General features: G+C 36.8%; 1 protein-coding gene across 9 annotated transcripts in view; it reads left to right on the top strand.

Annotated features, from left to right (window-relative positions):
- Klc (kinesin light chain) overlaps window positions 1-24,657 on the top strand; it is a 244,533-nt gene that overhangs the window by 141,338 nt on the left and 78,538 nt on the right. For all 9 annotated transcript variants that reach the window (XM_081725512.1, XM_081725519.1, XM_081725511.1 and 6 more), the window contains 5 exons: window positions 456-699; window positions 10,390-10,614; window positions 11,656-11,755; window positions 20,589-20,817; window positions 23,354-23,441. In XM_081725512.1, coding sequence (XP_081581638.1) covers window positions 456-699; window positions 10,390-10,614; window positions 11,656-11,755; window positions 20,589-20,817; window positions 23,354-23,441 — 886 coding nt within the window. The remainder of the gene's footprint in view (window positions 1-455; window positions 700-10,389; window positions 10,615-11,655; window positions 11,756-20,588; window positions 20,818-23,353; window positions 23,442-24,657) is intronic.

The raw sequence follows: 24,657 nt of genomic DNA, 5'->3' as shown, positions 1-24,657 counted from the left end.
AACTTTTATATTCAGTTTAGATTAAAAAAATATCTGTTTTTAGAAATATACTAAATTAAATAATACGACAGTTACTAAGTGGAGAAACCTAAAATTGTCATATATAAGTACTAGAAAATCCGTATTTATTTGCTTGTTTAGAGGTGGGGCTGTATTTTAATAGAAAACCTATAATTTTGCTTAAGAGAGCAAGAATGAAGCAAGTTGACAGTTGATGCATGAGATGATTATTAATACTTTGTCAGATGAAGGTTTAAGATCTGTTACTATGTATGTTAAATGTATGTATGGTAAGTTATTAAAGAATTCTTAATCGGAGAGTGACTTAAGTTATCAATGAACCAATTGGTATAATAAAGACTAATTATTGAAGTAAATAATATTTATTCGTGCATTATTATTATTATTTATATGTATGTATTCATTTATTTATATTTATATATTTTTTTTAACAGAAAGAAGATTGAAACTATTGGCAAGATGACACAAATGACGCAGGAAGAGATAATTACCAACACAAAAACTGTAGTTCAAGGACTGGAAGCACTAAAGAATGAGCACAATTCAATTCTCAATGGTCTTACATCAAGTCTCGAGGCTGCCCAACAGGAAAAGGCTGACTCGAATGTTATTGAAGAAAAAACGGGCCTTGTTCAAAAATCACTTGAGATGATAGAACTCGGCCTAGGTGAAGCACAGGTAACTTTCTATTCAGCATGTCTATTTCCATTTGCAGCTGCATTTGTCTTTAATAATAGTGTCAAGTAATATATATATATATATATATATATATATATATATATATATATATATGTAGGGTGTCCGGTGAGAAATGTCAAAGATATTGAGAGGTGATAGGGGAGGTCATTCTAAGCAAAAATGCTTATGTGAACATAGGGCCTTTTTCCCCTCGTTTCGGAGATAGGGTGGGGGTAACTTTTTTGCCTGTTGCACTTGCCGATTTTCGTTTGAAACATTCTAGCACATCCTGTAATTGGGGTTGTGTTACATATTATACCTCATTTGAAAGCTAATGAAACAGGCTTGCAGATGGTATAGAGATTGTCCCAGTACTGTATGGAAGAGGGACGTAATTGAAGGAAATTTTTCGAATTTCCCTATAAAATTCCATTTTTAAAACAATTTTACATTGTTCTTGAGTGGAAACACTGTCGCTAGAGGAACAGTATCTGATTAGGCGAAAATGATACTGTATACCAAAGATCAGGTAGTGCTTGGAAGTACATGGACGCCCGAGTTTGAAGAGTCACATCTTCCAGTAGTACTGGTAATTCATGGCGCAGGAAATGCAAATAATATTCACCGGTCAAACATTGGGGCAGAAAAAAGGGACCAATGATCTGATAACAGACAATCCTCGCTCAAACATTTACAGAAAATTGTTCCTGATATTGTCTTACTGTGGTTGCCCTAGGATTTTCGTCACTCCAACGATGCCAGTTGCGGGTGTTTTTTTACCCACTCGTGGTGAAAGTGGCCTCACGGGTGAACAAGATTAATGGCAAACCATTAGGATGCTCCTGTACCCATTGGGAGAAACCAACACGTAGTTCACTGTCTCCTGGATGGAGATGTTGCACTCTTTGGACATGGGACGGATAAAACCCTTCTTCTCGCAGTACATCACGTATATACATACGTACATAGAAGTTCAGGTTGATTAGAAAGTGTCCTAATGCTGGTTGTTAGACTTCGCTGTACAGCCTGAATAACGTTCTCTTCTTGTTGAAGGGTGTATTTTGAGGGTCGTTCAGATGTTAGCTTTACGCTAGGAATCTCACCAGTTTCCCGCAATTTAGTATACACGTGTGTAATGACCCATGCAGTAGGGACTTTCCGGCGAGGAAATCTTCGCTGGTATTCTTCCATCGCACCTTTGGTATTAACTAGTGCTGTTGAATTTTTGTGACATTTTCGGTTTTTGAGAAGACCGGTTTTCTGAAAACCGAAAATCGCAAATGCGGTTTTCAAAAACCGAAACCGCAAATGCGGTTTTAAAACCGACATTTCGGTTTTATGAAATTTTACTTTTTTCAAAAACCGGTTTTCGGTTTTTTCAAAAACCGATTTCGACAGCACTAGTATTAACATCACAAAACCCGTAGACGCACATCATATCTGCATATTCAGCATGAGTGTATTGAAACGGCATTCTACTACAACAGTGTCGAACTTCATCCACAGTCTACACACAAGCATTTTGCACTTCCTCACGGTACTTCCTTCCGAAACTCCTGCTATCACGAGACAAAATAACTAATAAAGGGCCCTTTTAAGTTAATAAGTTGCGGTGTGTCGCTGGCAGCAGAAAAAATCCAAAAAGATTTCGAGGGAATTGGGCATAACAGTGGCAACATCTCTGTTAGGTGTACGTGAGACAAGCTAAATGTTTGTGTGCATTAGAAGTAATTGTTTATGATTTTGACAACCCTATTGCAATGAACACTCTGCTGTAGTATGTTGTACGAAAACTTTAATTCAAATGGGATTTGTTTTGCTGCCATCTGTTGTTCAGAACTGTAATTAGTGTTCCCGCTTAGAAATATCGAGCTCTCGTATGTTAGGGAATAGTATTGTATTACTAGTTTTGCATAAAAACATTCGTTTATTAATATTCGTAACCATTATCATCTGTGGAAAGTTGGAACATTGTTATGTTATTAGAGGAAGGACTTAAGAAGAATGTTATATATATACTTCTAATGAAGCTAAAGATTTGACACCTTACCTGGATCTTTGGTATTATCATTTTTGTTTAATCAGATACTGTTCCTCTAGCGACAGTGTTTCCACTCAAGAACAACGCAAAAAAAAAAAAAAAAAAAATGATAATAAAATAAATAAAAATAAAGGGAATTTTATAGGGAAATTCGACAAATTTCCCTCTCGTATGCAGTACTGAGACAATCTTTATACCTTCTGCAAACCTGTTTCATTAGCTTTCAAACGAGGTATAATATGTAATATAATCCCAGTTACAGGGTGTGCTAAAATGTTTCAAACGAAAATCGGCAAGTGCAAGAGGCAAAAAAAGTTACCCCACCCCTATTTCCGGAACGAGGGGGAATAGACCGTATGTTCACATACGCATTTTTGCTTAGAATGACCTCCCTTATCACTTCCCAAAATCTTTGACATTCCTCACCGAACACCCTATATAATATTACACTTTAACCCTTAACGGTTCACTACCTTTTCTGTCTGCTTCCGGTACTGCTAGCAAAACAACATATTTACAGACTACTTCGCGCGTAAAATTCATCAGGTTTGTCACCAGGGGTCAATAGCTGCTCTACCATCGCGGAAAGTATGTACACAAATAACCACAACGAACAATACCTGAAAATAATACTCTTCAAACGCAATAGGCAAGATCAAAAAACGTGTAGCCAAATGGTAACGAAAACTCGTTAAGAATTAGAGACAAGTGAGGATGTGCAAACGACGGTATTGGAGATATCAACACCACAGAAATCCATTTGAAAACCAAAGCCACAGATTCACGTCAGGGTTGTTTGCAGAAACGTGTTGAAACAGAATGACAGTAATTCCTGATTCCCGGTCCTTTTCTTGATAAAAACACTGATATTGTGGTAGTATAACTTGACATATAAGAAGCATTGTCCGTATGGATTTTCATCTGCTGACTTGAAGACAACACTGAGCCAATGGCGATTCCTTGTTGTTTGTCACCTGTATCACTAGAATAGTGGTAAATTTCTCCATCAGATTATGATACAGTATGCAATGCACATTTTAACGAGCCAACAAAGTGAACTCTACATACCGGAGTTGTGAGGGAAAAGAAATAGTAATTGGTTAGAGAGAAAGTTGCATCACTCCATGTTATCGTTCTTCATATCAGATATATATTTCTTACAATAAAAAGAGGAAAAACTCGAGTTTACGTAAAGGCTGTCAGTTGCTTCCCTCCTGCCTGCTGAAGATTCGAGATTTGGTCGAAAAGAGAGAATATAGATGTCAAAATTCTAGAAACAATATTATTATTCAATATTCTTATCTTTTTCATTTCTGAAAAATATAGAAAAAAATTTATCAGGCCGTAAAATTTTATTTCCTCACATCTCATAAAACGAGATAATAAAATTCATAGATAAAGTACAAAGATCACTGTGGAATTCAAGGAACTAATATTTTCCTACCGAACAAATATGCGGCAACAGTACAATTATAGTATACACATTTAGGAACTTGTTGCATGTGCTTCGGAACGTCACTACTGAATTAATATTGTCAGAGGATGAATAAGAAAGTGAAAGTGAAAATAAAATAAAACTGAATAACCTATGATTAAGGAATACGGAATACGGTGTACATAACGAACATAATGTACAATAATGTTCAATACAAACTATTAACACTTTTTAAAGTAGTCTAAGTGGCATGTCACTGATGGAGAAAGTAACGGGACTTATTGGCTGCATGTGAGTCGCGTCAAGATTACCGCATACACAATACTGTGCTCCAAGCATACTTGTAATAACAATAATATTATTATTATTATATTTACCCTGGAATCCCCCCCCCCCCCCCCAGTATCTCATTATTATTTTCGCAGTAATAGATTAAATTATAACTACACTAGCTAATAATTGCAGGTAGCTATTTTGAAAATGTTATAGGATCAGTAATGTGAGTTTTCATGATTTGGTTGAATTGGCCATCCATTAAATTGTTTCGAAAATTCTACGTCAGTGATATTAATTCGATGATATTATCTATAGTTGTGACACTAAAGCCAAATTTTTAAATTCAAACTTTGACTCGTTTGATATCATATAGTGAATATCTTGAAACTTCTGTTGATATATTGAAGCAGTTCATACCGTTCTTAACTTAACTGTTGTGGGAAAGTTCCCTTTTTGATCCAATGAAAATCTAATGACATGAATATGCGTGATGCACACTTAAGAGTCAGAATATTCTTGATCGAGGTGAGAAATTATGACAAATTTTAGATTTTTGGGAAATGTAGAGTTATGGAGGCTTCCGGAACACGTAGAAGCAAACGGTTGGAAAAGTGTTAATACAATTGCGAGCGAGTTATGTATAACCTACCATCGTTGTTCCGTGGCTGTGCAATTGAAGATTAGAAAGTAGAACTCATAAGTGCCAAATTAGTTGACACCGGCCAACACATATCACCATCGGGAGAACTGGATGTCCGAAATAACAGTAAGGGTTTCATGCGTTAGGTTGTTACTTCTGATAGAAAATTGATTTATTATGGCAATCGTAGTAAACAGTCAGAACAGAGGTTGGATCGTGATTAACATCCAGCACGGTTTATATTAGATGTACAACTTTGTTTCGCCGTTTTCGAATAGATGGCTTCTCGGTAAGTGGTGGTGAAATAAACAGATGTAGACGTCATACAAGAAGCTTGGGCATTTTTTAGCATAAGCCATCGAAACATTAGTCGATTTGTGGCCGCATCTTAATGTTATTCTCGATTGAAAATGTCAGTTTACGAGCCAAATTCTTGTCATTTGCGGGAGGTTTTAATTTTCTGCTTCAATATGAAGAAATCTGCGGCGAAGGCTCATCGAATGGTGGTTTCAACGCTTCAAGAACTGTGATTTTGACATCGAAGACCGTCATGGCGGTGGAAGAGAGGTTTTCAAAGTTGCAGAATTAGAGGCATTACTTCTTGAAGACTTGTGTTAAACGAAAGAATTGTCAGGATCAATAAGAGTGACTCAACAAGCCATTTCAAAACGCCTCAAAGCCATGGAAGTAATTCAGAAACAAGGAAAGTGGGTGTCGTTTGAGTTGAAGCCGAGAGATGTTGAATGACATTTGTTTGCTTGTGAACAGCTGCTTCACAGACAAAGACGGAAGAGATTTCTGCATTGAATTGTGACTGGGGACGAAAAATGGATTCATTATGATAACCCCAAGCGCAGAAAATAATGGAGGCCTCCCGGCCATATTTCCACGTCGACGGCCAAACCGAATATTCACAGCTCCAAGATCATGCTCTGTATTTGATGAGACCAACTCGATGTAGTGATTATGAGCTGCAGACACCGACTGAAACAATTACAGGCGATCTGTATCGAAAGAATAGCAGCAAGAAAGTTTAAGCCCAGCATTGAAAGACAAATGGCCGCAATACAAGAGACACGATAAAGTGATTGTGCAGCATGACGGTGCCCGCCCCATGTCGCAAGGTCGGTCAAAACATACTTGGAAACGTTGAAATAGGACATCCTGCTCCACCCGCCGTATTCTCCAGACATACTCCCTCTATCACTTGTTTCCATCAATGGCACACGGCCTGGCTGACCAGCACTTACGTTCTTATGAAGAAGTCAAAAATTTAATTGATACGTGGCTCGTCTCAAGTACGCTGCCCGAGAAATGGGGAAAAAGGTAGTGGTCAGCGATGGACAGTATTTTGAATCGTAAATGTATAACCAATTTTTTATACAATAAGACCTCAAATGTCTAAACAAAGAAAGAAAGAAAGAAAGAAAGGAAAAGAAAAAAACGGCCGAAGCAAAGTTGTACACCTAATAAAACCATTCCTCCATCTGCAGGTATTCTGCTTGTGTAATGAGTGGTGTTGGTCTATCGTGTCTTTCTTCGTCGTGATGAAACCATCACTCCTGATTGTACAGTGCTGAACCTCATGAAATGCATCCGCAAACACCCAATAATGGTCTATAGACATAGTATCTTCTTGTTGCATGCTCACATATCGCTCAAAGTCGGTGCAGATTTAATAAGTCGCAGTGTGAAACACTTCGATTCTCGCAGTATTCTCCTGGCGGCTTTCTCATCGACTACCTCTAGGACTGTGCGTCATATCGATCGATCGATATTTTGATGCTTTTCGATACTGCAATATTTTGATATTTTCCATTGAATACAGTATATAAAAATGGAAGTGATCTTATGTAGAATCGCATCACGCGAAACCGATTAAACCGTTTGAAATGAATTTTGGAATATGCATCCATTTACTATCACCTGCCTCGAATTGGATTATTTTGCTTTGATTAAAATATATATCTTCAGGGGGATATAGAGGGATTCAAAATTTATGTTCTCGCAAGATAAGACGACGAAATTTGGTATATAAGACTCCCTCATTGAAAATATGCGGATGCTTGTTCCAACGTTTTTTAAATTCTCGTTTTAAGCGCAGACGAGAGATCGTATTTTTAAAAATATTTTTTAGCTATAATGAAAACTACGTTGCTGTTTTTTGTGATCACATCACGGGGAAAAGACTTACGAATTTTGGAATATAATAGGCCTGTGTTCCTAAAGCTGGATTTTTGTCGTGTCACTAATTAAAGGACATACCCTAAAGGATAGGAAGTTAAAAATTTATGCCAAAAAGGATTTTCCAATATTCTTTATTATCGGATTTTATTATGTTTTTTTATTGAAGTACATATCCTAAAGGGGGAAAGAGGTTCAAATATTTTCCAGAAATCTATTTCCCCATGCGGAGAAGACATTTCAGATAGCTTATAATTTGATTTTGCCCTATACAAAATCGAACGGTTCACCTTCTCAGTGATGGCGTCATTTACGAACACATTTTCTAGCTACCAGAATTCTTTTTACTTTAGTCCGACGATATGAGAGAAGAAAGCATTGTGATGGTGAAAAAAATCTTAATTTGAGATTTCAACGCATTTGCACGTTTCATGACCTCTATATGGCACGAGAGTGATTCTTCTATATCTGTTCCTCCATCTGTTCGTCACTTCTTTCTGATAAGTTCGACTTGCTGTGAGATACCGTTCAAGATATCTGGATGAAAGATTAAACCTAAGTTTTTCAGAACTTTCTCCAACAAGCGGGAGGGAAGGGGAGATCTAATTCTCTCCCTACCCTAAAAATATTAGTAGTTTACGGAAGTATGAAAATAAAATATTGCACGTTTTTTCAAAATCAGCTTTAACGATTTTTTTTCTCTCTCTCTCTCCCCCCTATATATATATATATATATATATATATATATATATATATATATATATCGTGTAACTGTTGAACTCTTGGAGCAATATCAATCAAACTTATATCAACGTATTTGTAACCCCCCATCACAGTTATTTTGAAGAATTTAGTTGAAACTTTATCTCCTTGTCAGAAATAATAACAACGGACCTTGAATCGATTTCTATATGTGGTTCCCCGATTTGTACTGGGATGCATTGTTTCCTCGAGTCCCCTAGCTCTCTCCTGAGAGCTACGAATGGGTAAGACCATTAAAACAAAACAAGTTGCCCTACTAGATCTTCAACAATGATGTATTACACATAAAGTTTGTTAATATATCTTCGCATAATTTATTATGATATATTGGTGATCATCTTCGCCGTCGTTACTGTTGATTCCTTTGCTATTCTAGAGCTTCTCGTGTCTAAGCGGTTAGCGTACGCGCATTTGGCGTGGGAGACCCGGGTTCGATTCCCGGCGGGAACTCATGTGGTTCGGATTCCACGTTAATCAGTAGGTCCACGTCTCATATAGCCTCGCTGCTGAAAGGGATGCTAAACTAAAAAATCAATCAATCCATTGATATTCTGCATCATAGAGCCCAGCCTAAACTGGCCACCTAAAGTGAGTTGTTAGTAATTTTAATATTTAAATGATTTTTACTTTTTAAGCATTACTTGCATGTTAACAATAGGGAGTGGAATCAAATCAAATTCGCTACTATACTCTGCGTCAGCGGAACTTTCGAGTGGCGTCAACCAATGAGTGTAGCGCGCTGTTGCCAAACTTCCAATGAGAAAGCCACCTTTTAGCGGACGAATGTTATATATACCAAAGATATACGTTTCAATAACAAAATCCAGCATGTTAAAGCAACGGAAAAGTATGATATCATCATCATCATAGTATGTGACTTATTAAATAATGGTATTTTCTGTTACAAATGTAGTATGAATAATATATTTCGTTTAGTTCGAAAGTTCAAGAGAGAAGCAAATTAATATAAATATGCTTTAGATTAGTTGGCGTAGATAAGTCCCATTTAACTATATTAAGATCCATGCGAGAATCGAACTTAGGACCTCTACAATTTTAATTTTTATATTTATATATGTATATTTATCTAGACAAATAAAACTTCGCATAAGAAAACAGTTACGTGTTGTACACCAATTGATGAAATATAACTATGTAGTATACGGTGGCCCAGTAATAGAGTGATAACCTCTGTTGTTAAGTGTCGGTTCAAACCGTCATAAGCTTGTGGTGGAAACATGTTTATGGGTTTTCTCCGGAAATTCCCATTTCTTCCCATTACCTTGTTTACACAAAGTTTTCCATTATCATTAATGTGTGTTTATTTTTCATCTGCTTTGGCCTACAGGCCATGAAAGCGAGAGTGGATATATTACAAATGGTATATTAGTATTTATTGATTACAAATGGAGTGATCCACATGGTAAGTAACTGAGGAACTAGTGTGAATCAGTATGTTGTAATTTTTAATATCGTCCATTAGTTTCCTGTTAAGATTAAAGGAGATAAAGTATTATTCAAAGAACAATACATAATATCCATTCTGTAAGCGGGATTCGAACTAAGAACAAACACATCTTAAGATGGCTATTCTAATGCCTTAGACCACTTGACCAAGCTAGTCGACAAATAACGAGTAAGAACAGCCAGTTACATTTAGAAGTGCATTAAAATCATTTTGAGTCAGTTAATACAAACTAGCGTCTTTCCTGTTGCAATATATCGACAATGTTTTATTGGAAATTCCTATACGTTAAAAAATAAATAAATAAATAATAATAATAATAATAATAATAAAAACTTTTAAATTTTACTCGCTTGCAGTAATAATTTGATGAGTTCTTGCAGTTATTTTTTCCCTCTCCATAAGAATATATTAAAAATTTTACTTCACTATTCTGTGACAGAATAGTAAATTAGTTTAGTTCATTCTATAAATATTAGTTTAGTTCATTGGTATTCCATCTTTTTTTGCGTACCCCCTGATGATACTTTTCCATTCAAGCATATACCCAATTCAGAGTAAAGGTGACTGTATCAAAAATAAATTATAGAATGTTTTACTTATCAGTTAAATAACCCAATTTCACTACAAACGGGTGAATCGTGGTATAAATTTAATAGAATTAAGTTACAGTTAGCGTAAAATGAATATTATACTATAATATAATGTATTATTTACTTAATATTACGTACCTCGAGTTAAATACCACTGGTTTAGTTCATTTTACTATTGCGATTTTGCTGTGGAAGAAAGGAGAATCTTTACATAAGGTTACGTGGTACATAGAAGTATCATTTGGAATTTATTGCATTTGATTTCAGACATTAATAGACCATTTATGATTTTAGGTTATGATGGCGCTAGCTTCACATCTTCAAGTAGTAGAAGCTGAAAAACAGAAGCTAAGGACGCAAGTACGGAGATTATGCCAAGAAAACGCTTGGCTTCGAGATGAATTAGCAAATACACAGCAAAAACTACAGGCGTCAGAACAAGCTGTAGCGCAATTGGAGGAAGAGAAGAAACATCTTGAATTTATGTCCTCTATACGAAAATATGACCAAGATGTTATAGTAAGTAATATATACGAGTGATGTATAAAGTCGCACATTTGCTATTTTATATTAAGATGAAATTTAAATAAACCCGTGACCAATGTGTTCAAACAGGAATTCTGTTCTCCATTCGTCTTCGGATTAATAGTATTTTTGTACTAAAGTATTGGATGTTTTATTATTCTGACGTTATTTTGATAGTTTAATTTTTTTCCTCACTTGCTCGATGGTATAATTTTGTATTTAAATAGCGAAAATGTTAATTACAATATCATAAAAATTAGTTGATCAGTATGTTCCAAGTGAAACGTTTTTTACGTTTTTCATTAATCAAGTGCAGTTAGAAAAAGAAGAAAGAAAGTAGGTAACTAGTTACATTGAGGAAAAAGTAAGACACAATACTTTGTATGCTACTATTGGAGGATGACTTCTTGTTAAGAAAGGTTAATTATTCAGTTAAATTCCTTTAATTTAAGAAGACGCGGGAAATGTGAAGATAATGGATGTTTGTGAAGTTCTAAGTTACAGTTACATTGCTGTGTCTTAAGTACTAAAATATAGTAACTTGTGATTATTTCTACTTTGTAATGCTTACTATATCATATTTTTGTTATATTTGATCATGGTGCTCTGAGTAAACCTAATGTCAGTTGTAAATTTAACTATGTCTGATCTATTAGACGTAATTCACTAAGATATCGTCAGGAGCTAAATGTATAAAGTTTTCTCTTATAAAATAGCCATGTGTGACATTTCATTGTTAAACAATGTTCATAGTGTTGCAGTGAAATTAAGAATTTTACAGATTTCAGCTTTCAATATATGATCCTCAAACTACGAAATGTTTAGTGTACATTCAGTTATTTTTTTTTCTGATTACAAATATATCTGTGTATAAAGAGGTGAATAGTGGATATGAACTGTCTTGGCTTTGAGCAGAACAGTCCTTCTCTGGTATAGTGCTGGTAGCAACAGTTTTCTATATTTGTGGACGGTTTTATTGAATATTGCGTATTGATGGGAAGAGATGTTGTAAGTTATTTCTTTTTTCCTTTTGAGAGCGACGATACGACTTCATCGGAAGTGAAACAAGATAAACCCAAACAAGATGATCCGGTCGTAGATTTATTCCCAGATGACGATTCTGAAGAGAGGACCAGTAAGTAGTTATTAATTATTGCTACACATTTTTTTAAAAATAGAATATGCATATGAAGTCAAACAAGTACATTAGATATGTATTTATGTACAGAAGGTTAAACAATTTATATCCGACCGATTTGGCAACTCTTGCAGTCACCTGTACAATTACGCCAGAGTCGTTGATCAGTTTTTCGGTTTGAAGATGCTGGAGTATGATGTTCGTACGAGCGAAATGCCGTCGATAGTAAACAGTTATTTTGAAGAATACATCATGACCCTTCGACATACATTTTTTTTTTTTTCAAACAACCAAACACTGAAATAATGTCGAGAAAATGGTTTAACCATCAGAGTGACTACAGATAAAGATAACTTGGCCAGGCCAACACAAATGGACCTTCCAGTTCGCGCCATGTGCGTGGGTTTCCTCCCCTTTCTCCATTCCACCATTTCATTCATTTATCATCATCATCGTCTTCTTTAGCCTGCCCGGCATAACCGTGGGGCGTAAAACGCAAATATTTCTTTTTTAATTTTTTACAAATGAGCATATGCAGATACATTGGTCCCCCCCCCCTCTCCCTAACAAAAAAGAAGAAAAACTCGGCGGATACCAGCGTTTGTCATTTGAGGTGCTTCATAAAATTCGGCGACTGGCGAAGCAATAGAATCCAGATAACTCCAACGTGATGTGGCTTAGAAATTAAATCTGGCTCAATCTATTGCCAGCTGCATTGTGCATTGCCATTTTGGCCTGTATTGCGTATAAGGGCGAAAATTTACTCCGCGTTACAACGTTGAACATAAGGCAAGGCTGCTGCAAATTAAACAAAGGCCACTGGTGGGCATAAATTACAGGTTTAGTCGATATTTATTTCCCGGATAATGGTAGCATTCGGGCAATTACGTCTTCTGACACTTCTGATAAGGGACGTCTTGAGTTTACCGCCGACGCCGGATACAGTTAAGTGAGGAAATTGGAGATACGTAGAGTGAGCAAAAACGTGAAGATAAACACTGCATACTTCCAAAAATCCATCATGACACAAGTCTATGGGAAAGACTTTCATTTGTACGAAGCCAACAAGAACCAGATGCGGATCCACATGCAGCCATATCGCCAGATAATCCCTCCAGTTTTATCATGACATGGAACATTGCTGTAAAAGCTTTCTGACTAGTCCGATTGATTTCTGTATATTAAGATTGTTCATAACGTTTACTATATCGCTGCCCTCTTAACTTTCACTTGCCTGTTGGAAACTGGCAAGGAAACTGGGATTTCTGTATCTGCTCCAACGTAAGTTTGTTGCAGTAAGAATGTCGTGGAATAGTCCATAGCGTTGGTAGTCCGATGGAATGTAGCCAGTAGTAGCGGCACGTTTTTTGGTAGAGTAAGTACACTTTGAAAGTCTCTCGGATAATCCAATCAGCCTTCTGTATTATCAGGAGGAATTGATGATGATAAACTGGAGTTGATTGATGCTGCAGTAGATTGAATGTTTCAGTCGGAATTCTGATCTATTTATATTTTAATGTAAATTTGTAAAAGCAAATAAACACTTAGGCAGATAATTTGGCTACCCTCCAAATAGTATTAGATGTTACTTACTTTCCTGTACAAATCTTAGTAAATAATAAATTAATTTTTACAATGAAATAAAATTCTCATGGACTGATGTTCTGCAATGTCAGACACTGATGTAACTGAATAATGCTCATTCTAGCTTTGGAACTACGTATAACTTGAAAACAAACAAAATGTGACCAAAGCAAACACTCGCGTTAATAACCCGTATTACTTTCGACGATATTACCATTCCTTTCATTAATGACATTATCTGATAAAAAAAAAAAAAAAATACATATTGCCGAAACTGTAACACAGGATATTCAGATTTGTTTGCTCTAGTCAGATCTTCTTTTTAAATAACAATGTAACATGTAACGTTTCTCGCAATAGTGCATCCAATATACTGAAAAGGTTCTACTTCTAAAAATATTTCTGTACCGCACTTTTTCTCAGTGATTTACTAATTAACTTTTTTTTAAAGCTAAATAAATCCTCAAAAACATTAAAATTATAAAAATGCTAATTGAACAGTCCGCAGCAAAAAACCTGCAACATGAGCATGTAAGTATATTGTGAAACTACGAAGTGTTTTGCTCCAAAAATAAGTATACAGTTGAGGACGCCGAGTTTGCTCCTGGCGTGATTCATGCCACTTAGCGTTATGTTGATTCTTTGCACTGTTAGGCGTAGTTTCACAATAAACTTACATGCTCATGTTGCAGGTTTTTTGCTGCAAAGTGTACATTTACTTCATATTTATAAATTCCACATAATTATCACGGAGATGTTTGTGATTTTAAAAAGTTCAACTTTCAGTATTTTATCTGTGTTTTGTTTATTTTACTTCAACTTATTCTGACGGCGAACACAGTCAGTGTGTTTGAAACGTAAGTTGAAATAAAATAAAATAAATAAAACACGGGTAAAATACATAAAATTTAACTTTTTTAATTATTCATATTTCTGTAGATTTCCCCTCTGAACTTTCAAGAAACTTCGTACTATGTTGTAGTATCATGCATTGAAATCTACTAATCTAACTAATAATTCATTCTTTGGCATGTCTAAGAAGGATTTGCTATTTTTTGTAAATATACACAAATGGAAAAGCTTTCTTAGGAATTGTCAAAGAAGGCATTATCAACTAAAAATAAGGTAAACACCGTAATCTTCGTTACTTAGTTACTTTGGATGTTCGTGCACTGCGACTGCTTAATGTTGTGGGTGATAGTAATAAGCGAAGTGGTGGTGTACGGATTCATGTGCATAGTAGGATAGGCGTTGGTGGTGCAAAACTGGAAGACTTCTCCCGTTTTCAAATATGTCAAATTAAGGGTGCATGTTTAATTGTAGCAAATGTATTCAAGATTACCAGTGTATTAGATGTATCGAGAGTATACAGAACTCGTGGTGAGAAATAATCAACAAAGAGGAATAATAGGTGGAAACCAAGCCCAGACGAGAAGAATGGCGTGATATTACGAAGAACCGAAAAGTTAATGAGGCATAACTGACTGCAGAAATCAGCATCTGAAATTACGTTACTATAACCACAGTCCGACGAGAGCTGCACAACCTCAACATCACAGTAGGGTTGCAGTACCCAAACTTTCGATCAGCGCCGCCAATGCAGTAGAGCAAAAGATTTTGTCGAGAAAATAGAATTGGACCATCGATGATTGGAATATAGTAGTAATATGGTTTGATGATAGCAGACGGTATAATATATGGGTATAGTACATATATATATGGTAGCCTTCCTAAGAGGCGTGTTCTCCGGATTGCGTTCTTCTGCAGTTAAACATACAAAGGTCGGTCAGAAGTAATGCACAATCTACTTTTGATCGGTAATGGTAAGTACTAGAGAAATGAAATTTTGTTCGAAAAAGCCATTGATCTTTCGGAAATATCATTCTATATGATTCATTTGCTTCACTATACCGCTCTCTCATGACACAGATGCTGTTCTTAAAACTCTTGAGCTTAGTCTTTACACTGTTTTTTACACACACACACGCAACGAATTCGTCATCCTAACACTTTCCCACGCAGATGAGCCTTCAATCGTCCAAGCAAATAGAAATACGATGGCACTACATCGGGACTGTATGACGATTTTGGCAGCACTGTCCATTCCAGTTGGCTAATTCTGCACTGTCATGTGTGCAGTATGCGGTCTTGCGTTATCGTGATAATTTGATGGCGTTTGGTTGTAAGATACGCTCCATTATGTCAAAGGATAAACAGTATCATTATTTGGGAAGTTCGTTTCGTGTTCGAGAGAGTCTATGAAAATAATTTTCCTGTTATCCCAAACGACCGTCGCTATCAATTTGTGTGACTCGGCAATTTGTGGCTTCTTTCGACGCGGAGCCATTGAATCCTTACATTCCATCGACTGCTTTTTCCTCTCAGAGGACCGAAAGGAAGTGGACAATTTCCTGAGGAACTTAGCATAGTATTATCACACACGTTGCTCTTGATTAACATTATCTCTGTTGTCAATAGTCGTGGATCCCTAGGAGCACAATTTGTTTTTCTCTGCCCCAATCGTTGGATTAGTGTTAACATCCTTGTATCATATCTGTGTGCTACATGATGTGTCTCGTGGTGATGCGTCCGTCTTTCTGGATGAGTTTCTCGATTATGGAAGCGTTCTGTTGGACGTGACTGTTGACTATCTGCCTGACCGTGGCATGCTCTGACTCTGCATGCTATAATCATCAACCTCTGAAGCCATCTGCATACATTACATCGATTTACTGTGTTCTCTCCATTGATTGGCAGCAGCTTATTGTGAATCTATCTTCCTGAGTTATTGCCGAATTTGCAGAGAAATTCGATCACACACGTTAATGTGATAGGGTGTCACGTTAATAATCCATGGTGGTTTAACGTTGACACCAGTACTCACACTTACAAAATTTAATTTCTCTAGTGGTTACCATTGCCGAGCTACAGTAGATTGTGCGTTGCTGTTTGATCGACCCTTGTTGATGTGGGCCAGTATTTCGTTGACTGTTCCTACTCAAGGGATGATTGACAGATTATACTGTTAAATGAGGACGTCAGTATACTCAAAGGACGAATTAGTGATCCTTATGTGAACATTTTAGGTGACCAGGTTGCTACCTGTGTTGTTGGTGTTCACAAACAATGATGCATTGTTCGGTAACAGTGCGCTAATACACAAGACGTGGTTTGAGGAATAACAGGACTTAATACTTTCTCTAGCCCTCGAAATTCTATGACCGAACATTATTGATCACCTGTAGTCAAGTCTAGAGCAGTGAGTCCGGTACGTACTTTCTCTTTCATTACCAGTGATTCAACTGAGGATGTTGCACTGCATGAAGAATGGTTCATATTCTTCTGGAAATGAGCACATGATCCAACACAGTATGCAGCCCCGCCTACATGTGCCAGTTGTAAAGTAGCACATCTGGCTGGTCTCTTGACGTCCGACATTCAAGGATGAGAAAGTATTCCGTGAAGTTACGATTACTGAAAAGGTTCCCGCTCCCAGCTCCGCATCAAACCGGCGCATATCTTCCTTCACTTTTTCATCTGCTGTGAAATTGTTCATTCGCACGGAATACAGACTGTTGGTATCAGCACTCGGACATTTAATCTTTCTGTTGTGCCAGCAGTGAACTCTGCATAGCAGCCACCAATATCAGTTTACGCAAAGCAGTTCTACTTCCGGAGGAATTCCTCGGGATCCTACTCAACAATCCTTGAGGGAATAATTGTTAAAGAGTACACCACCCACGTCGAAAGCACCTAAAATATATACTACTACAGAATGAAAGTTAACATTGGATGGTACAGTTGAGCGATCAGTTAAATCTCAGTCTGTTGCTTCCACCATCTACACTGTGAAATAAGAACTTGTACGTCAACAGTCTTTGAGTCCTCTGGAGGAGAGAAAACAGAAATACCACTCAGTCCTACACAGATTGATATTTCTATGATGAAGGCATGGTGGAAGAGGATCTTGGTAATTTCCTTCTTTTTAAAGGCAAGAATAAAAAAGGGGAAACAGTAAAACTTCGGTCGTTCTTAATTCTAACTCAATAATTCTTCTACAATGGAACATGAATGGCTATTCACTCACTTCGAAGAATTTAAACGCCTTCTCACTGCTGCTACCTGCTCTGATAGGCGACTTCAATTCTTATATCATGAGCTGTGGGGTTTTCTTCATGCCGAGCCTCGATGTCGAAAATTGGCAACTTTCCTGGACACTTCATACCATATCTTATTAAGCGATGACAATCCTACACATCTGAATCTTTCTCTGTGCAGCCTACGACGATTTGTATTTAATCTTTAATGGCGTGTACACCATGATTTATGTAGCAGTGATTATTTTCCGATCGTTTTCACTTGGCTACCCGCTTTACAATTTAATAATTTGCCTCCTTACGATTTCCGCCGTGTCGACCAAGGACATCTTTGATTTCATACTAGACCCTCATTTCAGTTGATGATCCTTGAGGCCTTTCACGCAAGCGTTATAACTGGTGCTAATGCCTCTATTCCACTGTTACATGGAGCTTCTTGAAACCTAATGTTTCTTTGTGGTCGGAAGAAATACGTCAAAGTATTCTTGCACGACGCCGAGCACTTTGTCGCTTCAATCGTGCTCGTGCAGCTAACTGTTCGGCACAGTTACATCCCCTTTGTGCTAGAGCACGATACTTGATTAAACAAGGGAAACGACGTAGCTGCTGCGACTATGTCTTCAGTTTGCAAGTAGTTCCATGAGTGCTGTTTGGTCCAAAGTTCGTCATTTTTAGGGCTATTCCACTTCTGTCAACTTTTTACGCTCTTTGTGCAAGATGAACTGTTTGCAGACCAGAAGCGGATTGCTAATGAATTGGACTAACATGTAGCTGCAGTTTCTTGTTCAGCAAATTGCTCGCCGGACTTCGTACAAGTTAAAGCATGAGTAGAATGTAGACAGTTACATTATACGTCATCAAATAATAAAGACTACAATTTGCCCTTTACTGCTTCTGAATTTAATCACTGATTTCATTAGCTCTAAATACACTGCACCTGGACCAGATTCGATACATTACTCTATGCTTATAGTCTTCCTGCCACCGGCAAAGAACATCTTTTAGACCCCTGTAATCTTATCTCGATTGAAGGATCCTTTTCTGCTCTCTGACGTGAATTCGGCTACCTCTATCTCCAGTTATAGACCAATTTCGCTAACCAGTCATTTAACGCAAGTTATTTGAGAAAATAATCAAAATTTGCTTAGTGTGGTATTTGAAAACTAACTCTTTGCTTTCCAGTTTCCATTTGGTTTCCGGAACTTCCGTTCCACTACTGATAATCTTGCTCATCTCAGAGAGTGCAATTCAGGATGCTGATCGCATCTTCCTTGATTTTCTGATAGATTGACATATTTGGCGTTATGAAATTTTACGTCAGCTGTTTCTTTGGGGAGTGCAAGATCATGTGGACTTGACTCTACACCAGTTTTTGGAGATCAATATTTTCGAGTTCGATTAGGATCCACATTCTCCAGCCGCTTCTTGCAAGAAAATAGTGTCTGAAGTATGATCCTTTGCTGTGGTGGTAGATGATACTTTGAAAGAAACTTGCTCCCGTTCAAGGACGACTTTGATATTTATTACCGTTCTTGTGATCTCCGTGTTGCTGCGCTAGACAATTACAGCTCCCTGTGAACAAGCTTTCACACTGGTTAACGACCACTGGATTTACATTCTACATCGACAAGACAGTGTCCATTTTTGTAGCTTACGTAACTGCGCATATCATCCAGATCTTTATATGTGCCGTAGACTCTTGTCGTTTGTTGACATCCGATTTGTAGGCCTTCAGTCTTGAACACTGGCTGTCTTGTGCAGTCCACCTACGAGAGCTAAAATCTGGGTGCCTAAGAGCGCTTAATCTCCTGAAAGTGTTGCTTCATATTTCTTGGGGTGCTTATTGCATTGTCGTTTTAAACTATATCGTACCCTAATCTGCTTAAAGTTGGACTATGGATGTATTGTTTATGGATCCTCCAGACTTATCATGTTACATCAACTGAACACTGTTAATCATTTTGGTGTACAGTAGCGACTAGTGCATTCCGTATCGGTCCTATTCGCAGCTTGTAATTCATACGTTGAGGCACACGAGTCATCTTTAACCCAGCACCGTTATCGGCTGATGCTCTACTGTTTTGCCCGTCTAAAATCAATGCCTCACCATCCTTCATCTTGGACTCTGGAAGCTGGAGAGCGCTACCAAGTTATCAGGCACTACCTAACGCTACCAGACCTTCTGGAACTTGTACTCCAGACCTTTTGGATCCTCTTGGCGTCGAAGTTGGATTTTCTACCTATACCCCTATGGAAGATACTTCGTCCAACTAGTTATTTCTATCTAGTCCAATATAAGAAGCCAAGCACCAACTCTAACGAATTTCAACAAGTGTTTCGCTCCTTATTACAGCAGTTTCAAGACTATACTGTATTTATATATATATATATATATATATATATATATATATATATATATATATATATAATATAATATAATATATTATTTACTTTTTTACAACTACATGTACGTATGGTTTTAGATTGCCCATCTTTTCTTTAGTATTCAATGCTGAACTACTTTCAGTGTTACGACTTTACGCACTTGGAATACTGCAGTGTTTATACTTAACTCATTTCTTGCTTCCTCTTGTGTATTGTCACTGAGCGCATTTTTAGTTTCCAGTTCAATGGACAAACCTGACAAGTATTTGACTTCTTTTCTCTTTCATACTATCTTGGGCCATTTTTTTTACTCTTGCCGCGTAGCCCCGGCCAAAGGTGATTAATATCCTACTACGTTACTAATCTTACCTAAGTGCTTTTATCATTGTGTTTGCATGATTTCAATCTAATGTTTTCTTCCATGGCAGACTTGGTACTGAATTATAGACATTAACAGGTACAAAAAGATCTTTGCAATACAACGCACCTACTCCGTATCTATTACTCTCACTTTTACTTGTCGTGAATCATTCAAGTTATTAGGCTCTTAATTTCGCGATTAATACGAACTGTACCATAAGCTAAAGTTCGAACAGCATATTAAGTAGGTAATTTGCATAAACCTAAGGTGTTTCCACTATTGTGATAACTATTTTATGGTAACATTAAATGTATGTGTTTACATATTAAGTTATTACATGTAAAGTTATTAGTTTACATATAATGAATGATTAAAACATAACATAATTTATTTTTCTGTTCAGCCATGTCACCAACTCCACCCAGTCAGTTTGCACAGCAAGTTAATGCGGGATATGAAATTCCTGCAAGACTTAGAACATTACATAACTTAGTAATTCAATACGCCTCACAAGGACGTTATGAAGTAGCAGTTCCTCTCTGTAAACAAGCTTTGGAAGATCTAGAGAAGACTAGTGGGCATGATCATCCTGACGTAGCAACCATGCTCAACATTCTTGCCTTGGTGTACAGGTATGGACTTTATAAATATGTAAGCTTCAAAAGGATAAATATATATATGTAAATGTGTAAATATATATGCATAAATGATACTTTATGTTAGGATAATAAATTCGAAGACGCTACTGAATCTGCAGTGAGGTACAGTGGTAAGAATTTTTGTTATAAATAAACCCAAAAGTTACTTGCTTTTACCGCTTTATCCTGTTCAAGATTTATTTAAACATAATAATAAAACCTTTTTTGTGAAAGGAACACACACACCACAATTAAAGAATATATTTGAGATTCTAATATAACGACATCCCAACATCAGGTCTTTTTTAAAATGCCTTGAAGATACAAAACATAATATTGATAACAGTGGGTCATCAAAAAATCATCATCATTCATAGAAAGACAGACTTACGGAACTTTATTTCTCTTTCTTCAAATAACATAATCAAAATTAGATATAGGCAGAAGTTGCAGTAATATCAAAAACATCTTCGCCATCGTTATCAACCACAAAAGAATACGAAGATGTAAAATATTTATACTGTGAAAACACGCACTGGAAGTCTCGTCCATTGAGTAGATAAACTGTCCTTTACATATTCCACAGAAAGAAATCAAATGACGTAAGATCTAGAGATATCCATAGACATATTGTTTTGTAACCTGATTTATGCTAACCCTGTATAATTCACCACTTCAACGCATTCTTGTAGTGACCATTACTCGTATTCCAGTTACCATATTGTTAGTAACTTTTTCTACTCCAATATAATTTTCTTCCTCCTCCTATGCCATATCACAGCATTATACGAAGTTGAGTCATAAGTTTTCTAGTATTCCCGTATGACGTTTGCAGTATATCCCGTGTTAAAAGCAGTTCAAGCCGTTGAAGGTGCTTACTAATACGGGTATAGATAGTTCTGATTTGTGCCCTGAGAAGTTGTAAAGTGCGGCATTGCATGTGTGATTTGACAGGCTCAAACATGAAGAAAGTACAGTGAAGTCTAAATCGGGAATTTTCGCTTTACGTCTGAATCATCATCAACGCGGAAGCAACCCGAAACACTCGTGTGCTAAAGATGAAGACAATAGATCACAACTCATTAACCAATAATCTAAGGAATTTGTTGGTTACAAGAACTTGGCCGAGGTCAGGTAGACCGAAAGCTGTGAAATCCGAGATTGTGCGCCTGAGCATAGAGACATATTCCACGTCTAGCACTAGGAGAAATCAGCGGAGCTCGATATCTCACAATTCCTCACGACCATGGCAAAAAGCATCCGGAACAACCGAATTGAGTCTATCTCAGGCACAGAAACTAGAGAATATGCAAAACTCCTGGCAAACCACGGCATTTGCATTTCCTTAGTAAAATAATAAACGCTGTGGAAAATTGATATTTTTCCGAAAGTCTACCGTTCATAAAGAGTGGTTATACAAGGTCTAGGTGCCAGAAACTCGCGTAATACTGGCATTTCGAGCACAAAGTGATGCTGTGCGTCTGGTGTAATTATGTTACAATTCACTTGTAGGTCGTGGACGATCGAACCATCAATTCCAATTTGCCCTCCAAATAATAGGTGTTGTCTCCAAAGAAACTAAAATACAGAATCACGCCACCAGCCTTGGCTGACAGTTGGAGCAGATGTTTGCTTTGTGTACCGAAAATATCCTGAAAATAATAAGCTCTTTTGCAGCTAGGCAATGCAAAAATATACTTCTAGAACGACTCGGAATAAACATAAGGACTTGCGGAAATTGAACTGATGCCATACCTGCATCTACTCCGAACCTCGGATTATTATTTATCCACTATCCATGGTTCACTTCGTACTTCCGTGAGTTAACAACAACCAAGAATAGCTGGAAGCTACAACGGAGAAGTTCTTAGCCTCGAAGGACAAGAACTAGTATCGTTATAAGATCCAGCAATGATCGAATGTTAGTTTCAGACGGTACAGCAAGATTTACCTCTCCTTTGAGGACTAAGCAGTTTTCGTTGTAACTTGACGCACGAGACGAGTACGCACATTAACATAATACGTGCATACGGAAAAGGTAATACAATTAAATATTTTTGTATATTAAATATTGATTTATACTTAAAATCCAAGAATTAATGAATGTAAATGTTCATTCAAAAAGGAACTGAAAAATTCTTTCTCTCTGTATCTTATCCTTTATATGACGTACACTTTAGTAATAAACAAATAGTGATGTATTCACTTGAATATTCTGTAAGGGTACATAGCTAGTAAACCGATATGTATTGTGAAACTCGGTCGCCTGCAAAATGAATTTCAGAAGTTTGCGCTGAAGTTAATGGAACTACTTGAACTGTGATATATCCGTAGGCACCCAAAATTTTAATACAATTGCATTTTATAATCTTACCGTAGACATAATCTCACTAACTTAAAATATATGTTGTATCTGTATTAAATGCACGGTTGATTCTACTGTATAACCAACAAAGTTATCAGTTATGACTATACTAACTCGAACTTTGCTAATGTTCATGAAGCTGCCATATATTTACTTACCTTACAGGGATCAGAACAAATACAAGGAGGCTGCCAATTTATTGAATGATGCTCTTGCTATCAGGGAGAAAACGTTAGGAGAAAATCATCCAGCTGTAAGTAATGAAATATTTATTTTTAATTCAATTTACCTTAACAAATTCAGTAAACTTCATTCCTGCTGTACGTAGAAGATAGTAAGAGAGTGAAGCACTGCTATAGTACTTTCTTTAAGTTATGTATGCCATTTATTACATGTGCATTTTTTTTCTGGTGCTTTACGTGTGAAAATCAAGTGCAACCTACTTGGCATGCAAATTCATCGAAAATAAGAATAATGACTAGCAATTTACTTTTAAGATAGAAGTTTATCTTTTTCTATAATCGAGAATCTGGGGTGAAAGTATCAAGTCGTCTAAAGAGTATTGAGCCTTTTGCGCATGAGATGGTGTTAGTTTCCCAGATTTCAGGTCCATCATTGTCACAGCAGGTCAGACCTAATCTCGTTGAACAGCTGACAGTCAAAGCATGTAGATGTGCAAAAAGTGTTGGAATTCTTATAATCAGATGTAAGGTATTGTGCCATAAAGGTGAGTAAACTTTGCACAAAACGACGTTGCATTTTACAATTTTATCTCGATAAAAGCACAAATGCTGTGCAGGTCTGTCAAAAAATTTATTGTGTTTATGAGTAAGATACGTTATCAAAAGCAATAGCCAAAAGTCAGTCGCTTTCATTCTGAAAATTTCGATGTCCAAGATGCTCCTTAAACATTCATCACGAAACAGTAGTAAACTGTTTGCAGATAGCTGACTACAAAAATAAGCTCAACGTTTAGGTGCCACCATGATCTGACTCAAAAACATTTACTCGATCTAATTTCTACTGAAACGTAATGAACTCCAGCAATTTCTGAAGCGGTTGATCACGAGTGGTGAAAAGTTGATAACCTATGACAACAGTGTGTGAAAAAGTTTGTGATTGCGGTGATAGGAAGCTATAGCCTGTGGCAAACCTTACACTGATGTCCAGGAAGCTATGCTGTGCGTTTGATGGGGTTGGAAGGATGTTGTGCGTTACAGGTTGCTGTCGGTGGCCAGAATGATAAGACTCGGACCTGTATTGTTGACAATTAGTGTAAATGCATTTAGCAATTCAAAAGAAATTACCGAAACTGATGAACAGAAAGAATGTCGTATATCACGCTGACAACTCCACATCACGTATACAGGGTGGACGGCTTGTCTTGGTACGTCCTTCTAACTTTTAAACTAATGAACAAAAAACGTTGAAATTTTGTACCATGAAAATATCGTCAAGGGAATATTGTT

The sequence above is a fragment of the Thermobia domestica genome, chromosome 9 (genome assembly GCF_964235325.1).
Source record: "Thermobia domestica chromosome 9, izTheDome1.hap1.1, whole genome shotgun sequence".
NCBI classification, from domain to species: domain Eukaryota; kingdom Metazoa; phylum Arthropoda; class Insecta; order Zygentoma; family Lepismatidae; genus Thermobia; species Thermobia domestica.
The sequence above is the reverse complement of the archived record's forward strand: the minus strand, read 5'-3'. Positions and strand labels throughout refer to the sequence as shown.